Genomic DNA, 24,060 nt, shown 5'->3' with positions numbered 1-24,060 from the left:
CAATTCACCGGAAAGCGTTTTGTTAGATTTGATGACTATAGAATAGTCATAGGAGTAGTCAGGGTTCATACATTGTCTGTACGTAATTGTTCGAAATATTTGAACTTCCGTTTGTCAGGCCGTTAGTGCTTGCCACAATCACAAGTATTGATGATCTGAATCTAGTAGTGGCTTCTAGTAAGTCACAGCACTGATATAAATTTAAATATTACCATAAAATTTACCTGAAATAAATTTTCAATACTTTGAAAGTGCCTACACGTAATTTGGAAACAACTATTGTATTTTCGAATGTTGGATTAATAATGATTAGAATAATGTCCCATTCCAGAAACTAGTGAGCATCATAGAACTTTTAGTGGGGCCCAGTGTGGCAATTTTACTTTTCGACCGGCGCAACATAACGCAGTAGATTCGTAGCATTTGAATGCCTTACGAATTTAACAATTTATTGTCATTTTCCAAATTGTAACTGAATCCAGATGCTAATTCCTTCATGGTTGTATATGCGGTTGCCTATGGAGTCGTAGCTTCTTGTAGCATATTTTCTTTAACATATGAACGCTGTTGTGAAAGAGGCTTGCACAAAAAATTATGTGTTGCTGTATACTACTACAATCTGAATTGTTTGTTCACTAAAGTTCATGGTTCTATTTATTCAACTCTTGGATATTAAAACCGTATTTATGACTGGCAACTCAGCTATAATTTCTTGTGTTTGCGTTGTGTATTTATCCAGAAAGACTTGTAATTGCATTTTCAAGATTGTTCAAGGCTAGACTGGTCACCACTTCTGTAATATTTGTATCAGGCATACATCAGATATCATCACTAAGAACAAACTAATTACTGCGCTTCAAAAGAAGTGGTCCTTGTTCAGGTTTCCTTGTAATATACCTGATACAGAGTTATACAATTTTTTAGATATATTTAATAGAAATATTAAACTATAGACAATTGCCTATGGTAGGTAATTGTCTATAGTGTATATGGCACTTAAACAGGTAATGCCTATTTAGTACTACGACAATATATTATTGTTAGGTTAATATCCACTGCGTTATTAATTAATAATTAACAATTACTTGGACATTAACAAGTTAATAGTGGCATGTTCATATAACAGCATCGGGTTATGAGCAATTTAAACTTAAATATATAATTACTAAATTAATAGAAATATGATGCTAAAATAGTTTATAGCAATATTTTAGTAATGATACATAAAATAAATGACTGTAGATTCATTCTAGTAGTTAGTTCTTCTTCCACGCATTATATGGATACAGATATAAATTTAAAATATATTTAAATAGAATAAATTCCATATAGTTATTATTTATAAAAACAGACACGCAGACTGAGTTGAGTGATCCCAGAAATTTATTTTTGAGATCAACGACAACGTTTTAAGCGTAGGGGTGTTTTACGGGTCACTAATATATAAATCAACGTTGCCAACTTGTGAGTAATTTTTAAACATCAAAGAATCTCATATTAACTAGGGTTTTATTGACAAGTGGTATTATGCTTTGAAAAGGCAGGGATTTTGACATCTCATCGTAAATAAAATATCGATAATCCAGGGGGAATACTTCTATGAAATATAACCTGGATTAAATGTTGGAGAAAGTGTTTCGTCTTTTCTATATAAAGACGTTGTCATTATTTGCCATTTATACGTCGATAGGCAATATTTCTTCAATCTATAGTTTCAAAATAGATTAGTTATCCTCGATATAAATTGTCCTAATGTTTGTGATATATTAAAAGAGGTTAGTTAAAATGGTATAAAGAATTGTGTTAAAAGAAACAAGTGGCGTATACAAAAGTAGCAATTCTTCCTTATATAATCGTTTTAATATTACTGTATTTCTCCTTAGGTTCTTCTTTAACTATCTATCTATATAAATATACATATATATATATATATATATATATATATATATATATATATATATATATATATATCCTTAGTATAGTCATCATTCATCTATCCTATATTGATTATATAGTTATCTTTAGCTTTTTCTCTCACCATCCTGTCTTAAATTTTCATCATTAACTCATAATCACACATCTGCAAAGTTTCATTCAGTCAGTATTACCTTCTGAATTGCAATTCAAATCAATAACTAAACTGTTAATTTCCAATTTACTCCACCATTTTTCAATTTCTTCTTCAATACGTCTACTGAAGATCACCCTAACCAAAGGTGTCATTATAGTCAATGCCTCTCTCCGCATATCCAGACAGTTTTGGCTTATGTAACGTTCTAGACCTGCATGTTTATTGTAATAATTCTTTGCCACACTATCTGCCATCTGATCTATCATGTATCTTTTTTCAGGCTTATTTCTAAAAAAGTAAATTACATAAAAAAGTAGTTAAACATTAAATTTACAGTTAAACTTAAAATTGGCACTGGTAATTCTGACCAAAATACCTGGTAAATGATTTTAACACTTCAGAATTTACTCACCACAAGAAGCATGTCATTAAACAAACAGATACAATTCTTAGTGCACATCGTTGTTCTAATAATTGTTTCTGATATTAACTACTTTTGTCAATGTTTCACTACTATTGCTGGTGTATAGCCGTTCAAGGTTTGATGTGACCTACGATGTCCTTTTCCTCAATATTGCATAATGCTACAAAAGGAATAATATCAGATTCTGAAATTAAAATACGAGACTAAATTAATCCAAATGTGTGAGTCTACAGAACATCGAGAGAAGAAAAATCGAAGTTAATAAGTTGTTAAAGCCTCACTTATTATGATATAGAAGGAATTTTGTTCGCGGATCAACCGATCGACCCAAGAAATGAACCTGAGTTATTGCCATAACCTTTCGCAACATTTGGATATAAATATTCGCGAGAGAAGACATAATTCACAGAAAAAAATCATTTTAACCTGAAACCTTCGCGATAAAATATAAACTTAAATTTATTAGGTTATAAACACTTTGTCCGAATTTGTAGTCGGGGCCGTTTTGTTTTTAGTGTGGCGTCAAATAAATTTCGCTCTCATTCGACCCAAAGGACTCTTTCCCGGCCTATAAAATTGGCGAGAAAATGAAAAATGCCCCTATCGTTAAACTGATCCTGCTCGGTGTAGGGTTTAACGATCCCCTCCCCCCGTTTTTTCGCCACTTCCCTTACGACCCCGACCGATATCAGTTCGTCCCCTTCCTCCTCCCACCCCATCCCGTGTTTCATCAGCTCATGACGCCCTATAAGCCGTTTAAATTATTTAATGGGAGTTTCGGCTCATTAGGAAGACGCCAGCTGATGTAAATTAGTCAGATTTTGAGGTAACTTATTAGCGGCGTTGCCAATTTTCATGTCCTATTTATTAGCTATTTATAAGAAAAATAAATAACGCGATCTTGATCGAAAGTCTTGAAAAATTAAGGCATAAATAATTATCAACAATCATTGATTGATTCGACATGACGAGAATAAGTGAGCCTTATATTTGGCACTACATTTATTCTGATCATTTTCTCATTACCATCAGGACATCTACTGTGGACTTATTCTCTTATTAGACCTTCCAATAAAACAGCCAATGCACGTCATCAACACCACCGAACGTATTGCTAAATTCAGTTTATGAAAAGGTAACATGCCTTTTAATCTCCGAGCATTTTTCTTTCTCAATTTACTAATTAACATTACTAAGTTAAAAACAGACAGAAAGAAGTATAATGCGTCCGAACATCTAACCAAATCGGTCTTAAAGTTCGATTTATGTTAGAACTGGTCGATATTATTGTCATATAAAAATGTAAATATAATAAATTAACTGTAGTTTAAGTATTTCAATAAATATGCATTAAATATAAATATTAAGTAAAAATTATGATAAAATAAAGAAATTAAATTTGACCATATTATTTTTGCTCCATTATATTATATTGATTAGAATTGTGTTAAATGTTTTATCCAAAATACATTAAAATTCAGAGCTGATGCGTCAACATTGCAACGTTTTAACATCATCAATTTAGATGACGCAAGTTTATTGTTTCATTGAACGAGCTACATATATCGTACTACTGATTATTCGACATTAGTAGTAGTATCATATTCCATTTATTTAATATTTTTGTAGGTTTTTTTATTTTTTATATATTTTTATAGCTTAATTATTATACTTAATTTTATTATTTAAATATTTATTATTATGTAGTGATTTTTGTTATCTTATTCTCTGCAATAATAGCACTAATATTTATTATTTGTATTTCTTGAATTATTCTTACAATTATTTTACTTGCATCCATTTGTTTCATTTTTTATGTGAGACAAAGTTGCTAAAAAATCTGAACAAAATCAAGTGACAAACCTTAATCATGGATCATTAATATCGCTTTCCACCGGTGATCCTATACTTTAACAACTTTTATTTTATTGTATGAACAACAGGAAATTTATTGCGTTTCAAGTATTAACGTAAAATATTTTTATTACCAGAATTTTATGACAGTTTATATTTTTTATTTCTGTTCGAAACTAAATAAACGTATATACATTTGTTTAGGATTCTAATGGCTACCGTTAAACTTGAAACAGTAAAATTTTATTTGCAATAAAATTGTTCACATAATAATTTAAAATATATGTTATAATATTGTCTATTATAGAATTGTTTAATGTACATGATGGATTAATAAGTTGAGGCTTTCAAACTAAATGATTCAATATAGACCTCTTAATCTCAGATATTCTCCACACCATATTTTGCGTCAGCCATTCTATAGAGCAATATAGCAAGACGAAGATTAAGGCATAATCCAAGTTTGGAGGTTTTGGTGATACATGGGGTAATCATTGTAATCTTATGTAAAACGAGTTAATATAAGTTGCCACGAGTTAATAGTTTTTAATCAGATTATTTAATCGCCCATAACAGGGGATGAATATAAGTTATTGTGAAAAATAATTATTTCTCATTAAATTGATAAAATACTAGTTTTTGTACAAAGTCAAAGTATTTAAAAAAAATGTTTTATTGGTCTAAAAATAATTTTAACGCTAAAAAGTTTGTTAAGTCGTTTTGCTTGACAATACCATGCTAGAAAATTTTTCTTCCGTAGAGCAACAGTCGGAACTATAATAGTCTAACCCAGTCGAATCGAATAGTGAAATGTAAATTAGATCGATGTTTCTCTGGGGGAAGTTCTTAGTTCCTTGACTGAGATGTAAGAGAAAAATTTTGAAATTAAAATCACGTACAAATCGAGACGGTACGGAAAATGTAAAACTTTTTATTTAAATATTTATATTATTTATAATTTATAATTTAAATATGATTCATAGAACAACTTCATCCAAGCATTCTATCTTGATTTATTCAGTCTTAAAATTTATTAGCAATACCTATAGCATATATATATATATATATATATATATAAAGGTTAAAAATATTGTCTATTTATATGATTGTCTAACATGTCATATACCTTAGTAATAGTGTGAATACTATTTATGCTTAAAACCTTTTTAGTCCACGTTGGCAGCTGGTATCCTTCCATACCTATTGCATATTCACTGATTTGCAAAAAAGTACGAATACATAAAACTAATTGTAGACTTAATCAAATACAAAGAATACAGTTGGAAAGCTTGTGTTGATTAAAAGTTGTTGCTATATTATGGACTACAAGGAGGCTTCACTAAATATTGCTGTTTCCTGTTTGTGGGATAGTTGAAAAACCAAAAAACCATCATAAATTTAAGGATTAGCCAAAACGAACTGAGTTTTTTGTGGAATGACGTGTAAATCAAACGTTAAATATGAACTTCTAATTCCACAAGAAAATTGTAATACTTACACCCTTGCATAAAAAACTTGGTCTAATTTAAAAAAAAAATGCTGTCAAGACCATGCATAAAAATGGTAAAAGATTTTTGTTTTTGAAAACAGTTTTCTCTAAATTAAGTGATACTAAATTAAAAGGAAACATTTTTGTAGATGAGAAAACTTATAAAAAACAATGAATTCGATGAAAGACTTACAGCGAAACAGCTAGCGGGTTGGTTATCTCTAAAGAAAGTTATTGATAGGTTCTTACGCAATCTTAAAACTTGAAATTCCTATAAAAATCTGCTGAATCATAATCATTTATGGTTCACATTAAACTGATATGGTATTTTATATCTTTATCTGCTTGGTTACCTGCAAATAGAGTTTAAGTAATTTAATTTAAAAAAGTAGCGCCTTATAGTTTGAATAAAATAAAGTTTACCGATAAAGCTTCAAAGTTACAAAATCCTTTCCGACGAGTTTCGTGAAGGTCGTCCAAAATTGGCTGTTGTGCCAGAAAACATCGATGCTGTGTGCGAAATAATTAAGCGAGATCGTCATGTCACCTATTGTGAGATTGAGGCATCCCTGAGCATTAGCTCCACCAGCATATATGGGAATGTAAATGAACAATTAGCTGTTGTTCGCGCACAAAGCACTTCGAAGAAAATGGTGGCCTGTTTCTTCGGGAAAACTAGTTATATTGCAACAGTGCCTCTAGAGGATCGTAGAACTGTAAATCCTGATTGGTACACAACCATTTCTTTGTCAGAAGTCTTCGGTGGAATAAGGAAAATAAACAAGAGACGCCGGATTGTTCATCATAACAATGCCAGCTCTCACACATCGGCTCAAACAGAAGACTACTTGAGCACTCAAAACATCGAATTGATCGGTCATCCGCCGTACAGCCCTGATTTGGCACCCATTGACTTATTTTTGGAATGGAATTAATGCTTTGAAAATTGGTTTAAGCGTATACAAAAGTATATCGATCAACGTGGAGAGTACTTAATAGCAATCAAGTCGTCTAATTCAATATTATTTTGAATTTTTTCTCAATACAACTGTTAGATCAGTTGAGACTATTCAAATTAATATTTCATAAATTATTACATTTTAAAAAAGATCTCATTTCTGAACCTCTGTTTATATTAACCAAATTTACTAGTATAAAGAATCTTCTGTATTTTCCATTAACTCAAGGACATGAAATCACTTTATTAATTGGTTAAACCAGAACCGAACAAACATTTCTGCAACGAGATTGAGACAACAGACACGTCGAATTTGTGCTCCTTCATTATCACGATAAACACGTCTCCAGTACCGGCATAGTAGCCCCCTCAGAAAAAGTTAATTAAACCCTCTTGGCCTCGACTATTCTCAGGTGGCGTTTATCAAAAGACCGAACCGTAGAACGTTCCCCGTTCATTCGGGCGTTTTATCAAATATATCAGAGGCTGGAGGCTTGTTTTTGTTCGGAGAACGCGGACTGCTACCGAATTTATGGACGGGGGCGGCGGAAGGGGGGGGTTGTTTATTTTCGCACCTAACGCGATTAGAGCCGCGGGGCCGTGTAACCCCTTCTAGCGGATGAGCGTCGGTATAGTTCCGGAGACGGTATGGATTAACGATCGAGATGCTGGGAAATGGCAATAGCATGTCAGTGGTCAATAACTGTCCGGGATTTGAATTAATAGCGTTGTAGTGCCGGAGAAATATTGTTCTGCTCGCTGGAGAATATTGTGTGGGTTCGGACGGCATTTGATTAATAATGGGAACCTGGAGGATGTTGCGGATTTATCATATCCTAATCGGTATTTATTCAAAACCGTAGTATCCCGAAATTTAATAAAGTGAAATAATAGTATAGTTAGAATGACGCTGTCACACAATAAAGAAGAAAAAAATAACGGATATGGCAAAGAACAAAATTTTAAAAAATAGAACCGACTAGAAATAAGGAACTCACTAAGGACTAAAAAATAATCAAATTTAAATTTTAACATTTATTAACATTACAAAAAAAAACATTTTAAAATAAATATCGTTGCAATAGCTAAATAAAAATTAGCAACCCTTAATTAACTATCCACTATGCATATTTTATATTCTACTATATATACACAAAATATATTTTGAAGTCTCCTTTTGCCAACTATGGGTTTATCTGGACTGGGCCTAAAGTTTAACGTAGGCTCCAAACCACGGTCCTCAGCATTAAGCCTACCGACTGGCGAGTGACCAACTTTAGGAATCATCCCAGAAGACATCCGGTCTTACCCAGCATGATTACTGGCGTGACTGGGATAATCTTCCTTGTCGGATTTTACATTTTGTATTGTCTCGGTTCGAGACCGACTTTAAACTAAAATGGACAATCCTTAACAAAAGAATGTAATTGAACTCCTAAAGAATTAGACCGAATTTGATCACAGTAATCAAGGGAACAATATATCGACGAAGTTAATCTTGGTAATATAGCAACATCAATATAGTCCAAAATCGGTCGTTGTTCCAAAAAACATTGATACTGATGTGATCTTATATTGCATTGATTTATTTGAGATATAAGGTGATATTGAGGCACCTGGTATTTCCTAAAATATGTCCGTCTAAGTTGCTTTAAGATCCAATAACAAAAATCATCCAAAACATTTTTAAAAAAACCTAAGTAAACAGGTAACATATCATTAAGTCCTTTTTGCTGTATAATTAATGAAAATAACGCAGTTTTATACCTTGATCCATTCCTTAATTACAACCTTTGACTATTCACTTGTTGGGATTTATTCCATACCAGTATAGTATGGTCTGGCATAACGTATATGTATATAACGTGAGTTTACTGCTATTTAGAATAGATTATATTATCGGTTTCCGTTTTCCCAACAAGTTTGTGAGAAAAAAACAAGATTATAAGGAAAACAAAAAAAACAGGATTATAGAACTGAAACAAAACAGATTTTTGCAATTTACTCAACACTCACTCTAACCAGACAGTTGTTTTTTTTTAACTGATGCTCCTCATTTGTCTAACAAATAGTAACCGTTTAACCTAATTCGTCCTGTAAATTCGGTAATTGCCGGTAACGTCTGTTATTTATTTAGGTAGTGAAATATTACGGCGAATTCTTATTATGAAAAAATGACTGCGATAAAGTTTAAACGTTAATAGACGCAATTTGTGCGGAATGTACGATTTCGTGCGATAAACAGTGGCCCCATTTGTTGTTTTCTGTAGCGGAATAACCAGAAAGGATAAAAACGATCCATTAATCTTGCGCCCCAACTGCTGGTGCGCCGTGAGACCCGTTCCTTGTCATTTTCGCTTATAATTTATTGAGTAGCAATTCATTTCGAAATCCTAAATAACCCCACATCGTCGCGCCCCCTTTTATTCCTCTCCCGAAAGTGTTTTGTTCGCAATTTTTGTAGCCACAAATCTGAGGTAAGTTCCTCGTTAGCTCTGTCAATCAAGCTTCCTTAGTTGAAATACAATTTTTCATCCAGAAAATTATATTTATTCGTTGTAAACTTTTATATGTAACGATTATTTTTCTTGGCTTATTAAACAGTCAAGAGAGGCTGCATAAAGTCAGTCCTGAAGAAGAATGGAAGTAGTGACAAGGACAAGAGAGTTAAAATCAAGAGTTTTAAGATCAGAAAAACAATTATTGTAAGCAAAAAAGGAGTAGTTAGTAGGTCAGCCCAGATGGCAAAGTGCGTATAATAAATTGCAAAGATATAGTGCTGTAAGAAAAAAAAAGAAAATTTAACAAGAGAGGAAAACTTATGTCTAGATATATAAGTTTTAAATATAGATTTTGAGTTTTGAAAAATGGTAATATGAATCAGCAACAGATGACATTGTAAAACAAATGGGATTAGACATTAAATATTAACAATATAATAAAATTATCATAAGACAACACAACTTGTATATATATATATATATATATATATATATATCAACACAAATGCTCTATGTAAAGGTTGCTGTATACATACAGTTATAAACAATGCTAATTTACCCATACATCCTTAATATAGCTAACTTGGGCTCTTTGGCTCAATCAATGCATTTTTGAGAATTGAAAAATTCTTTTTTTTTCTAAATCAGCTAAATAATAACGATATTTTTGAAAAAAATATCGATGTATCGATATATCGTTACTTTTTCTGTATCCTTATTGGAGATATTTGGAGACTCTCCACAGTAATTAAACCGAACACCTGTCGTATAATAGATTTAAAGGGGATTTCCGCACTGCCAAGTACACGCAATCAAATTTTGCGATTGTCGAGCTCGGCCGTATAATCCCATCAAAAACCGAGCCGGATTAGGCTGATTCCTATTGTTATTTCAGTGAATTCTGGAGCCCAAATACCCCCCGGGGCACCCCGCCAGAGTCCAGATGAAGGGGAGGCATCAGTTCAGGAGGAGGTTCAGTCTCCAGCCGTCGTTTCTCAAGGAGGAGCCAGAAGAGGACGGCAGACATCATAATACGAACAAGTGAGTTTTAAGTGTTTTTAAAAGCCCAGAAATCGTCTTAATAAAAATGCTAATTTTAACGAAAAAAGTTGGCCGCTTAAAATCTTATCTATAATAATATTTTTTTGAGTTAACTTTTAATTAAAGAGAGTCGTATTCGAAACAGCTCTGTTACAGAAACGTGACAATAAAACGACTATATAATAATTCATTTAAAATCACAGTGTAATATTGAAGCTTCTTTAAAATTGTTTTAATACTTAACATATTAACTATTAATTTTGATTTTTCACTTAAAACATAATTTATTTACAAAAACTGATAAAATACATTTTTTTATTTAATTATTACATTTTATTTTACATTACAGTTTCCGACTAACCTACAATTTGTCTTTATGATAACTTAAAACTAGGTATATAACTAGGAGGACCCATCGGCCTTATCTCAGTCTCTGATTAATGTTTATACATGTCACTGCTGTACCACACTGTGTACCACACTACACAACACTACACAAGATCAGATGATTTGATTCTTTTGAGTCTCCTGTTCTGGTGGTATCTAAAAGCTGCAATATTTCAATATTCTCATGAGAATCAAGTCCTTCCTCATGCCCCCTTGCAATTCTCTTGATTTCTTGACTGACTGTGGGTATCTGAATGTCTCGATATAGGTAATCAGTCCTATAGTATTTGTTTGCGCCCACAATACCTCTCAGGATTTTGTTCTGAAAAATTAATATTTTGTTTATGTTACTTTTTGCAGAACATCCCCATAATTGAAATCCGTATGTCCATATAGGTTTCAGTATTTGCTTATATAAAAGGAATTTATTATGTACTGATAATTGTGATTTTCTTCCGATTAGCAACTTAGGCTAAATTTGAGAGTATTTTCCGACTAACCAGTACAGTTGCTTGATTTTGAGTCTAATCTTCTCTGCCTTTTGTTTAACATGCACTTCCTATTTTAACTCTTGCAACGTGTCGCCGAGCGTTGTAATGCAACAGGATGGATTGCACAGCAACTTGTCATTCAATTTGGTCAATTGGCGTTAGTATGCATCTACAGTATCAATCTTGATATGTACTATATCTTGATAATGATGATCTTGAGCGAAGCAACTTTTGTTATTGTGGCAAAAATGGATAAACAGGAACTTCGTGCGTTGATAAAATATTGCTTTTTGAAGTTACCGGACACTGCCCTAGGAAAATCAACCATCAAGAATTGGTATGCTAAATTTAGACGTGGTGAAATGAGCACCGAATACAGTAAACGCAGTGGACGCCCAAAAGCGATTGTTACTGACGAAGACATTTAAAAAATCCACAAAATGATTTTGAATGACCATAAATTGAACTTGAATGCAATAGCAGACAGTCCAAATATATCAACTGAACGTGTCCAACATATCGTTCACGAATATTTGGGAAGCTCAAAATCAAAAATATGAGAAAGCTCAAAATGGGTGCCGCGCTAGCTCACTTTTTACCAAAAACAACGACGAGTTGATGATTCGGAGCAGTGTTTGAAGATGATCAAGCGTAATAAACCCGAGTTTTTGCGCCGATATGTGACAATGGATGAAACATGGCTCCATCATTTCACATCGTCAAGTCCAATCGATAGTCATCCGAGTGGATGTCACAAGTCAGTGAAAACTTTGGCAAAAATCCATGAAGTAGGCTTCCTCATCCACCGTATTTTCCAGATCTGGCCCCCAGCGACTATTTCCTGTTCTTAGATCTCCAAAAAATGCTCGCTGGAAAGAAATTTTCGTGGAATGAAGAGGTGATCGCCGAAACTGAGGCATATTTTGAAGCAAAGGACAAATCGTAGTACAAAATGGAATCGAAAAGTTGAAAGGTCGCTATAATCAGTATATAGCCCTTGAAGGGAATTATGTTGAATAAAAAAATAATAATTTTGCCAAAAAGTGTGTTTTACTATGGTAGACCGGGGACTCTTCAATTGACCAGTTATAACAACATAAACCGAATATTAAACTAATAATCAAATTTGTAAAGACCTTTACTGCATTATCCTGTGTTAATGAACATTACAAGGCTCGATACAAGCGACAACGTTACAAATTACATTGTCTTTGTAAAAAGCCGGACCGCCGCATACGGCTTGGAATATTTTATCAGTCTAGAGAACAAATCGACAAATTTTAGAGATGGAACAAATCGAATTAGCGTCTCTGGAGTGGGTCCCAAATGACGATCCAGCCTTTTTCCTCTTTGTTTTGCTTATCATTTTAATTTCCTTTGGAAAACTTTTGTTACAAATTGTGACCCTAAAAGGGATTGCGAACTTCCCCCTCAATTAACCCATTAGTAATTATGTTTTCCGTCGAGTTAGCGATATATATGGGATGGAGGAGTGTCGACGTTGTTGAATCAGCTCTTTTTAGGATGAACTGGAACAAAGATGATGAAGCATTAAAAGATATGTGATTAATGTTTAGATGGCAATATTAAATAAAATATTTTTAACAAAAAAATTGAACCGACTTCAAAAAATAAATAAGAAACTCAATAAAAATCAAAAAATAATCAAACTTAGATTTTTAACACAAAAAAAAGTAAATAAAATATGTACATAAAACAAACAAAAGCCAAATTTAACCTATCTACTACAGGTATTTTATATTCTACTCTACACACACAATTTATCACTTTGAAGTCGGTGCCGAGCTCAAACAGTTACATTAATTTAGATTTGTTTTGTTGGTAATTTGTTTTTTGTATATGTCGTAAAATTATATTATTATTTTTGTATTGATGGATACTACAGGTCTGATTACTTACACTGAGACCCTTGGCCGAGACACCGACTGACTCAAACCATTTGATATTGTGTCGCATAATGTGCATTTATAGAAAAAGATCAGTACTAAAACATAAACATTATTACACCGATGGATCCTCCTAGACATATATCTAAATTAAGTTATTGTAAGGACAAAAATGTCCTGTTGCGAATAACTTAAAATGCTCTGACAGTTGGAATCCGAAGGTCCTTGTATAAGTCATTTTTCCTTAATATTTGGATGCATCCACAATACTTCTTAGGACTTAACATATTAATTACTAAGTTGCATATATTCTGATCAGTTCTTTTTTCACTTTAAAAAATAATACACTCCTACTTGTCCTTCTACTGTTGCGATAGCCGCGGGTTTGAATCCTGCTGGGGCATGGTCGTAAATTTATATTTGTGATTGTTTAAAATTTGTGATTGTCCTAGGCAAGACTGTAAAATCCTACAAGGAAAATGATCGCAGTCACGCCAGTAACCAGGCTGAGTAAAACCGGATGTCTTCTGGGATGATTTCTAAAGCTGGTCACTCGCCAGTCGGTAGGCTTAATGCTGAGGGCCGTGGTTCGGAGCATTTCTCAACATTTACTACTATTGAATTAATCAGCGTGGAATACTCGTGGAAGACTCGTTGAATACTCAAAATTGCATTGAGAATGAGGATTTTAGCCCAGTGGATCAAACAAATTGAAGACAATGTATTACAAGCCTTATTGGATGACAGCTCAGCTCGAAATAACTTAATGAATTAATTGTTTCCAAACGTGTAATTACGATGGGAAGTATCTAAAAGGAGGAAAAAGAGGTTTTGTTCTCGAATACCCCCCCATTCAGTTCACTCAAGCTATAAAGATAAATATTATGTGTGAAGGAAAAAGCGAAAATCGATTTTTTCTGTTGAACATAAACCACATTTTATTATCAACTATAAGTAGACCTATTTTTTTTTATAAGAAATTGGCTCTCCGCTAGTAATTCCATCACTACTTATTCTTGAATTAATAATGTTTAAGCAAAATAAAAGAATTTTCATTTCTACACAAAACAAACCATAGATATATTTCTACAATTGGTTATAATTTATATTTTACACTTTGAGCCATGAACATTCTCGTTCGAAACACTCTATTATTTTGTATAACTTCTCTCCTTGTTAATCAATAAATTGAACTAGTTTAATGACATCTAACTAAACTTTTTCTTGGAATAAGCGATTTACTTAGTGTCATTATCTCTGGTATAAACCTTTATATCCTTTACCAACATGACACCAAAACTACTTAGTGTTATTGCTGTTTTATTGAGAAAAATAAAAAATCTTCGAGGTACAACAAAAGTTTATATTTCCTCAGTTCTATGTAATCAGAAAGAACAATATTTGCCGTTATCTTGTGACAAAACACGGTCTTACATTTTCTGAATAAAAATATTGAAATATAGTAAAAATAAGGCACTATGTTTCTTAAAAGTTCCTTCCTAGTTTTCTAGCAATGAACGATCATTGAGTTTATGTTTTTTCATGTTTGTTTTGATGACAATACGCATAAATGGATGTTCAAATATTTCACGATTTCATTTTTCATTTGATTAATTTATTGAACATATTATTCTTATTACCTTTATATTTTAAAAATGCGATTACTTTTTAAATAATTTTCATTTCGTTGCAAGGTATTTTAACTGCATTGTAATACAGCTTACTGTATCTTTAAATATTTCAAATCAAATTCATTTTAAACAATTAATCTTGATTATGCCTTATGAATGAAAGGAAATAGAAAATGGCGTCGAACTTTTAGTTCTACTATTGAAGAAGTGATTGTGCTCATTGCATTTATAGGAAAATTCAGCAAAATGCTTAGAGTTGTTATATCTGGTTCATGTCCTAACGCAACTTTAGCCATATTCCTATATATATAATCTAAAATTCTTGCAACTAGTGTTGGAAATTTTAATTATTTCCCTGTTAATATTACATTTACTTGTTTTACCCAAAAATACAATGAAGACATAACAATAATTTTTAAAACTTTATCCTGAAAATAATTATGGATTGGAAGATGTATGTGCTTAAAATAAAAATCTCTCAAAATAACTTACGTGTTATTATTATGGCAAAATCTAGGTATTAAATAAAAGATATAGCCTAAAAATCTACACATCAACTATTACTACTTACTTCTAATTTTTGTTAAAGATTTTAATGTAGGTTGAGAAATTGATGATTCCAATATTTAACATATTACGTATTTCAATTTAATTATTGATGTAGATTTTAATGAAATACATACTATTAAAATTTTAATTACGAATTTCATCTTGGTTAAATAATGATATTCCTTTATTTGGGTCCATAATCTCCGGGGTCTCATTAGTCTAAAATGCAAATAATAAACGTTTCTGTTCGACAACTTCATGTACATCCTGAGAAATAACACTCATATTGAAAAAGTAACATCATAACAACAAATTTCCCTACAATTATATACATAGAATAAAGAAATTTAGTAGTGAAAGTTATATGGAAAAATCGGGTCCCACGTTTAAGCTTTTCGGAATCCCCGTTACGCGGCCAAATGTAAATGAAAAATGCAATAGCTATATGTGTGTTTCTCGCTCGTTCGGCCTCGGTATCAATAATTCTAACCTAAGCAGTTAACGGCCATTTTTAGGTGATATAAATTGTATTGTTTATTTACGTCAAGTTTTTCGGTATGTTTTTTATACATATTTGACAATTACTTTATATTATCCTGTGTATTTTAATTTATTAGTGTAATAAAAAGAGAACCTTATGGGGATCACTTATAATCTCCTATATAGGTCCAGGGAAGTTTGTAATCATTTTAAAGATGAAAACTATAGACCAAAGTGTGGAAAGCAATGGCTGAAACAAGATGTAATTCCTACTAGTAATTTAAATAGTAAGTAGTAATTTAAGTAGTAATTTAAGTATTTTGTTAAATAATAATGATTTATTGCATTGAAATAATTAAGCTTTTTTTACCTTTACTACAAGACAAGGAACATATGCCCCCATTGGCAATATCAAATCACATAAGTTTTTTGAGGCTGATAGATATATAGGAGATTCTTCTATCCCAACAAGACCCAGAAGTAAGTATATAATAAGAAACTTATGTTTATTATTAGAGAATGGAGGTTTTAACTTGAAATTTATATGTTCATTTACAAATAACTCAGCCTGTCCCATCAGTTTCGTTTCAGGTTGGATAAAAACTAATGGCTTTATCCTTATTGAAATACAGAGGATAAAAACTGTTATCGAAGATATTCTCCTTGCCTTCTAGAAGAACATTAATGCAGATACTGAATAAGGTTCCTTTTTGCTGCTGCAGTAGTAACCTTTTGGTTATTTTGGTTATTTTGGTGGTTAGTTCAGAAACTTGACTGTATAGACCAAATTGCAGTTGTAATATTTGATAAAATGTACCTCAATTTAGGTAGGTTGTTATTTTAGTTGATTCTAAAAAATAATATAACAGAACCATTAAAAGATATATTATCTTATTTTAATGTTTGTTTTAGGTTTGTTTTAAATATTAGAAAGAAGATAATATCAGTGGATTATGTGTTTGGGATAGTGGAGATATATCTGTGATTAGATCAATGTCTTTATGGTCAAGGAAAATTAATGTAATTGTAATATATCAATAAAATATATTTAAATATTTTTTTTCCCAGTAAAATTAGAAGAATTTTTTTTAATTTCCCGCTAAAATTTTTTACTATACATTTTTAAATTTCCCGCCGTAACTAACTGTCACACAGCGCATGCGTAAGCGCCCTCACATGGGGATTCCGAGCGTAACTTAGGAGATGCGCTTCTAAGGTTTTTTATTCTATAATTATATACAAAAATAGAGAAAGAACAAATATAACCTGTCACAAATATGTCACAAAATTTCAAAATAGAAAAATATATATCTGTAATCTTTTTACCTCTAGTAGTTTGGAATGCGCAAAACATGGTTGCTGGTTCGTCCATTTAAGTTCACACTCCATATATTTCTCTGTGTTGTGGTCACGACTAATTAAACACCCAATTACCTTTAATCGCTTTAACATCAAATAAAAAAAAACCCTAAAAATCAATTTAAACCAATAAAAGCTAATAACTTTCCGATACTTTCGTTCAATCGCCGAGACACGTAAGGCATTTTAAAGCACAAGACCGAAGGGTTTTCCGTAGACAAATTTCTAAAACGTGAGCAATAACGAATAGAACGTTTCCCCAAATCGTGGCCTTACTGATCATTTTCTAAATATTTTGTTTGGTCTTCGGTTGGGTCCACGAATAACTATTCGGTTTCGCAAATGGAGCGAAAATTAATTTATCGAAGCTGGCCTCGATGAGGTCGAAGGGATGGGGAAATGGTCCCCTAAATTTAATAAAACTAGTAATGCTGTGGAGTTATAAACGGTTTTAAGCGGATAAGAGTCCACTGTGGGTATAATTAAATGGCAAGAAAGGTAGGAACCTTTAAATTACGGTTAAAAGGGACTTTCTTTCCCGCGAATGTTGTAAATAATTTACAAAATTAATTATTTAAAACGAAATAAATTTAACTCGGCTTGCTTTTCTGTCTCTGTCTGTTGTCCACTTCCACATTCAGACTGAAGATTTATGTGATTTCAGTCTGAGATAGAAATAATGTTATGTTCGCAATTTTAACTCGGAGACAATGCAAATAAAAGGAGTCTGCAAACAAAATCTGTTTTGAGACGTAAACTTTATGTGTGGTTGACTTCCATTTTGTTATAAGATGACACGATTCTTGACAAAAATAGCTATTATCGGTCGGGAAAAATACTACGTAATTTTCAAGAAAATGTATTTATTTAAGGTATTGGTCATTTGATTTTATACATCTTATCCATCTTTCATCTTTCAGGCAATTTATGGCTATCCTAAAAAAAATGTTTGTCCACACTTCTGCAGAATTGGCGGAGTGCTGCTCTGCAAGCGCGTAGCCCATTAACTCAAAAAGTTAATAGTCAAGGTCTGGAGAGTACGGCGGGTATGATAATATCTTCCATCCAGCGCGGCCATTAGGTAGCGAGATATCGTCTTCCAGCCCATTCTGGGCGCCATTCGATAAATTCATGGTTTAAATTGATAATTTATTGTCGGTTAGCAATTTCACCAGATTTCCACAATTCGTAATACACCACGCCACTCTGGTCCCACCAAATATAGAGCGGCCAAAACAATTTGGAATCGATAGTCGCCAGGTAATAACCATGATATCTGAGCTTAGGGTTTCCAAAATAAATCCACTTTTAATCACTCGTCACTCCTAGAGGCAGAAACGACTTCCCATCATACATTTGAAGCAGCATTTCACAGACGATTTTTCATTCAATTGATGCGGCACCCATCTTCCCATTTTCTGTCGCTAATCGTTTCTTGGGTCACATTTAACGCCTCTGCCAATCGTTTTTGAGTTTGGTCTTCATCAAATAACTCTTGCAGCTACACACCTTCAAATTATTTCAAATTAGGTCTATCGGAACATCCTTTGTCTTGCACATCGAAATCACCAGTTCTGAATTTTCGAAAGCACGCCTCACATGTTTTTAATCTTAGAGCGTACCTACCGTAAATTTCTACCAGCAAACGATGACTTTCAGTGGCCTTTTTCCAAAATACGGCCAAAATGACATATGTGTCAAATCATGACATTTCATGCTTAAGCCTAACGACATCTGTTAGAAAACTGGTAATGACTTTCCGGCACACTTAGTATATTGTTTTGGAACAGTTTTTTAAATTGGGAAACTAATCCTAATTATCTCAGTAAAAAGAAAACTTGCTTGATGCTTTTACCAACATTCTCAGCGGTAGATCTGTATCATTCTATGCCTTATTAAAGTTGTCTATGCAAAAGCTGTGAAACGTGATAAAACGTCCAAGGAAACGGAATTGTTATATTTAAACCATCCTGACCCCAATATGCATTCTGTGAGAAATACTTTTATATCTTGGTAAATAAAATACAAACACTGAACAAAACATTAAAATGGTCACTATCTTGATAATATTCGAGGTGTTAAAATGCTGATTACAATAACATCGTCTATAAACTACTTCAATAAGATACTCTTGGAGAGACTCTAAGAAACTATATGATAGGGACGCCGAAAAAATAACGATATTTTTGGCCGATATTTTTTGATATTTTTTGATCGATACCCCTATATGACTTCCAGTCAAGGCACCGGCCTTTGTATCCAAAAGTGTATATCAGCATTCCCATCCGGTGCCCTCTACATAACTTGTCAACAATGCCTTTCTGTATTTTCTTAAAATTCTTTATTTTATTGTTTACATTATAAATAAATTTTCATTTTAGGCAAAAAACATCGGAGGATTTTAAAATTGTATATTATACTGAACATTAGATATATTACTTTAAATTCAAGCTGCTCCATCTATCTTTAACTCGTTTTCTCTATCCTCGACGGGATTTGCATAAAACCATTTATAACGCTACAAGAGCGCTAGTTTTATTAAATTTCAACAGACCGTTGCTCTCTCTCCCTCTCTCTTTGTCGCGTTTCCTCCGATTCGGAAATGCTTCGATAAATTAATTTTCGCTTCATTTGCGAAACCGAATAGTTATCCGTGGACCCTGCGAAAACCAAACAAAACACCGGCTTACAAAATAATCAGCTCGGTCACAGTTTGGAGATTTTCGGTCCCGGTCGGGACAATTCGATTCGTTCCGACTCCCGGTCACGTCCCGGAAATTTGTCTACGGGCAACCCTTCCGTTCGTTCTCGATCCCTTGTACTTTACGGTCTTTCGCATGTCTTAGCCGTCGAGCGACTTATCGGCGAATTATTAGTCTTTAGCATTTTAAATAGTTTCGAAGAGAAATTACGTCGATTACGTCAACAGTCGATCATGAACCAAGTTAGATTTTTAATTGAATTTCGATTGATAAGAAGTCGTTTGATAGGATTTATTTGTTCTTAATTGCTTGTAAGGACCTATGAAGGATTGCCATGATAGATCCTAAATAAAGAGCCAGGGATGTGAAATATTAAACATATATATATATATATATATATATATATATATATATATATATATATATATATATAAATATATAGAAACTGAGTTACTTAAACATTGCATTGCAGGCTTAAACATTGCAGTTCAGGGTGTAAGACCAGTAAAGGGATGTAACACTTTGATTGTTTTTTTAGAAGAGAAGTCTTCTAACACGATACTATATTCTAAGTTTAAACTACACATCTCATAACTTAAGTAAATGCTACAATTACCAATTTTGAGCAACTTCTGAACAATTTTTAAATAGTACGCTAAAACAAGTCACTTTTGCACTTATAATAATCTCTTAAAAATTGGTGAATAGTTCAAATATTCCAGTGCTTTCTCATCTTTGAAGAACTGCAAGAATAGATCATAAAGTCTCGGTGGAGTCCAGTAATACGTACATTCACTAAACTACGTAACAGGTTAATTGAAAAGTCCCCGGCCTACCATAGTAAAACATATTTTTTTGGCAAAATTATTTTTTTTATTCAACATAATTCCCTTCAAGGGTTATACACTGATTATAGCGACCCTCTAACTTTTCGATACCATTTTTGTAGTACGATTTGTGCTTTGCTTAAAAATAGGCCTCAGTTTCATCGATCAACTCTTCATTCGACGATAATGTCTTCCCAGCAAGCATACTTTTGAGATCTGAAAACAGGAAATAGACGCTGGCGGCCAGATCTGGAGAATATGGTGGACGAAGAAGCAATTCGAAGCCCAATTCATGGATTTTTAACACGATGCGTCGAAGAAGTACTTGGTGAAGTAGTACTTTCTTTTTCTTCGAATACGGCTGTTTTTCGGCGATTTCACCCTTCAAGTGGTCCAATAACGCTATGTAATGATCACTGTTAATGGTCCTTCCTTATTCAAGGTAGTCAATGAAAATTATTCCATGCGCATCTCAAAATACAGACGCCATAACCTTACCAGCCGGCTGTTGCGTTTTCCCACGCTCTCTAGCGTGCTTATCGTATGCAGTCCGCTCAGATAATTGTCGATTGCACTTCGAAGTGAAATGATGGAGCCATGTTTCATCTATTTCATCAACCCGTCGTTGTTTTCAGTCAAAAGTGAGCTCACGCGGCACCCATTTTACACAGAGCTTTCTCATACCCAAATATTCGTGAATGATGGATATATGATGTACATGTTCAGTTGACATCTTTAGAGTGTCTGCTATTACATTCAATTTCAATTTACGGTCATTCAAAATCTTCGATAATAATCTCTTTTGGGCGTCCATTGCATTCACCGCCTTCGGTGTTCATTTCACCACGTCTAAACTTAACATACCAATCCTTGATGGTTGATTTTCCTAGAGAATTTTTTCCACAATAACAAAAGTTGCTTCACTCAAAATGCTATAATTCACAAACTAATGATCCGACAGCTGTCAAATTTATATACGCCTTTTTTGAGGGTTAGGGCTAACTAAAAAACATATGAATTTAAGTATAGTAGCGCCATCTATGTGTCATGCCGGGGACTTTTCAATTGACCATAACATGTTCTTTTATTAAATACAGTAGTTACATGCTGTAGAACAAATGATAAAATTATAGTTAATACTTCATATAACATAATTTGTACCCTAACTAAACCTTCATAACCCTTCTCCATTAAACTACTCAAACACGGGAATAAACATATACGAAAAGTATTATTATACAATATAAAATGTAGTGTTTCTTTAATTAATATAATATTAATATACAAATATACTAATAAAAACTTGATAAACAACATAAAACAAAGACTAAATAAAGGGAATAATAAAATGATAATTTAATTTTTGTTATTGATATTTATTAAAATCATATATGGAACTGTTTAAATAGATGTCTTAAATGTTTTAATATGTGTAATATGTGTCAGCTATCCTGGATGTATGTGCACGTCTTCTTAACCTTACACCTTACCGAATCCAGTCAAAACCATTATTAAAACATCTGAGACATTGCTTATTCTTGTAGTGTTTATCCTAACAGAGTTCTCAGATCGCAGAGAAGCGAAGACGTGGAATCGATAGACAAGGAAGGAGGCGTAGCACCGGTAGGCAATGTCAGGCATAAGATCGTCGTGATGGGAGCGGCTAAGGTTGGAAAATCGTCGATTATCACCCAGTTCCTCTACAGCACATTCTCGTCCAAATACAAAAGAACGGTGGAGGAGATGCATCATGGAGACTTTAATGTTCAAGGGGTAAGTGGCACCTGAACATCTTATTTCAATTAATGTTCTCTTTGACAATAAAAATGGTTGTCTCTTAATGATCACACTTAACATATTTGTCCCTAATTCCTTGTAGTAAGACATCCTGTTTATGCTTCCCTACTCACGGGTAAATTGAAAAGTCCCCGGACTACCAGAGTAAAACACATTTTTTTGGCCAAATTATATTTTTTATTCAACATAATTCTCTTCATACGCGCGATACACTGATTATAGCGACCATCCAACTTTTCGATACCTTTTTTGTAGTACGATTTGTCCTTTGCTTCAAAATAGGCCTCAGTTTCGGCCACTTCTTCATTCGATGAAAATCTCTTCCCAGCGAGTATTCCTTTGAGATCTGAGAACAGGAAATAGTCGCTGGGAGCCAGATCTGGAGAATACGATAAATGAGGAAGCAAGTCTAAGCCCAATTCATCGATTTTTGATACGATGCACTGCCTTGGTGAGGCAGTAGCAAGCAGTTTCTTTTTATTCAGATGCGAACGTTTTTCAATTTCATCCTTTAAAAGGTCCAATAACGCAATGTAATAGTAGCTGTTGATGGTCCTTTCTTTTTCAAGGTAGTCAATGTAAACTATTCCATGAGTATCCCAAAATACAGACGCCGTAACCTTACCATCCGACTGTTGCATTTTCCCACGCTTTGAAGCGGCTTCTTTGTGTGCAGTCCACTCGGATGACTATTGATTGGACTTTGGAGTTAAATGATGGAGCCATATTTCACCCATTATCACATATCGATGCAAAAACTCGAGTTTATTATGTCTGATCATCTTCAAACACTGTTCTGAATCATCAACTCGTTGCTGATTTTGATCAAAAGTGAGCTCGCGCGACACCCATTTTGCATACAGCTTTCTCATACCCAGATATTCGTGAATGATATGATGTACACGTTCAGTTTATATCTTTAAAGTGTCTGCTATTTCGTTCAATTTCAATTTACGGCCATTCAAAATAATTTTGTGGATTTTTTAAAAGTTTTCGTCGGTAGCAACATCTTTTGGGCGTCCACTGCGTTCACCGTTTTCGGTGTCCATTTCACAATGTCAAAATGTAGCATACCAATCCTTGATGGTTGATTTTCCTGGGGCAGTGTCCGGAAACTCGGCATCAAACCAAGTTTTTGTTTCAACTGCATTTTTTTTCCTTCAAAAAGCAATCATGAAAAAGCATTTATCAATACACGAAATTCCTTTTAATCCCTTTTTTTTCACATTAACAAAAGTTGCTTCACTCAAGATGCTATAATTCACAAACTAATGATCCGGCCGCTGTCAAATTTATACACGCATCTTTTGAGAGTTAGGGCTAACTAAAAAACATATGTGTATTTAATTATAGTAACGCCATCTATGTGTCAGGCCGGGGACTTTTCAATTGATCCGTTACAAGATTTGAAAAAAAACTCCAACAGCTTGTTGTCAACTGGCGGTTGAATGTTACAATAGCAGGCTATCGGTTAATTGTAGATATTGGCTAAATTGAAGACGCAGATAAAATAGCAGAAATATCAAAGATAAGACTCTAACGTTGTCTTTCAAGGCTGGACCACCGTCACAATTAGTGATTGGGCTAAAATC

At 33.2% G+C, this 24,060-nt stretch overlaps 1 protein-coding gene and 1 long non-coding RNA gene across 5 annotated transcripts in view; both read left to right on the top strand.

Annotated features, from left to right (window-relative positions):
* LOC143198549 (ras-related protein Rap-2a) overlaps nt 1-24,060 on the top strand; it is a 134,736-nt gene that overhangs the window by 66,277 nt on the left and 44,399 nt on the right. Inside the window, exons 1-3 of one of the 4 annotated variants that reach the window (XM_076407850.1) lie at nt 9,141-9,273; nt 10,193-10,338; nt 22,216-22,444. In XM_076407850.1, the coding sequence (XP_076263965.1) occupies nt 10,241-10,338; nt 22,216-22,444 (327 nt within the window). In that variant the 5' untranslated portion in view covers nt 9,141-9,273; nt 10,193-10,240. Of the gene's footprint in view, nt 1-9,140; nt 9,274-10,192; nt 10,339-22,215; nt 22,445-24,060 lie in introns of those variants that run through there. The other 3 variants (XM_076407852.1, XM_076407851.1, XM_076407849.1) reach the window with 3 other exon arrangements.
* On the top strand, nt 16,477-16,838 carry LOC143198284 (uncharacterized). Its single transcript, XR_013006192.1, has 2 exons — nt 16,477-16,610; nt 16,696-16,838. It is a non-coding gene; the product is annotated as an uncharacterized LOC143198284 (long non-coding RNA).

This window comes from Rhynchophorus ferrugineus, unplaced genomic scaffold, assembly GCF_030347505.1.
Source record: "Rhynchophorus ferrugineus isolate W39M unplaced genomic scaffold, kcgeb_rfMv2 rfM6, whole genome shotgun sequence".
Taxonomy (NCBI): domain Eukaryota; kingdom Metazoa; phylum Arthropoda; class Insecta; order Coleoptera; family Curculionidae; genus Rhynchophorus; species Rhynchophorus ferrugineus.
Note: the sequence above shows the minus strand (reverse complement) of the source record. Positions and strands in the feature narration are given on the sequence as shown.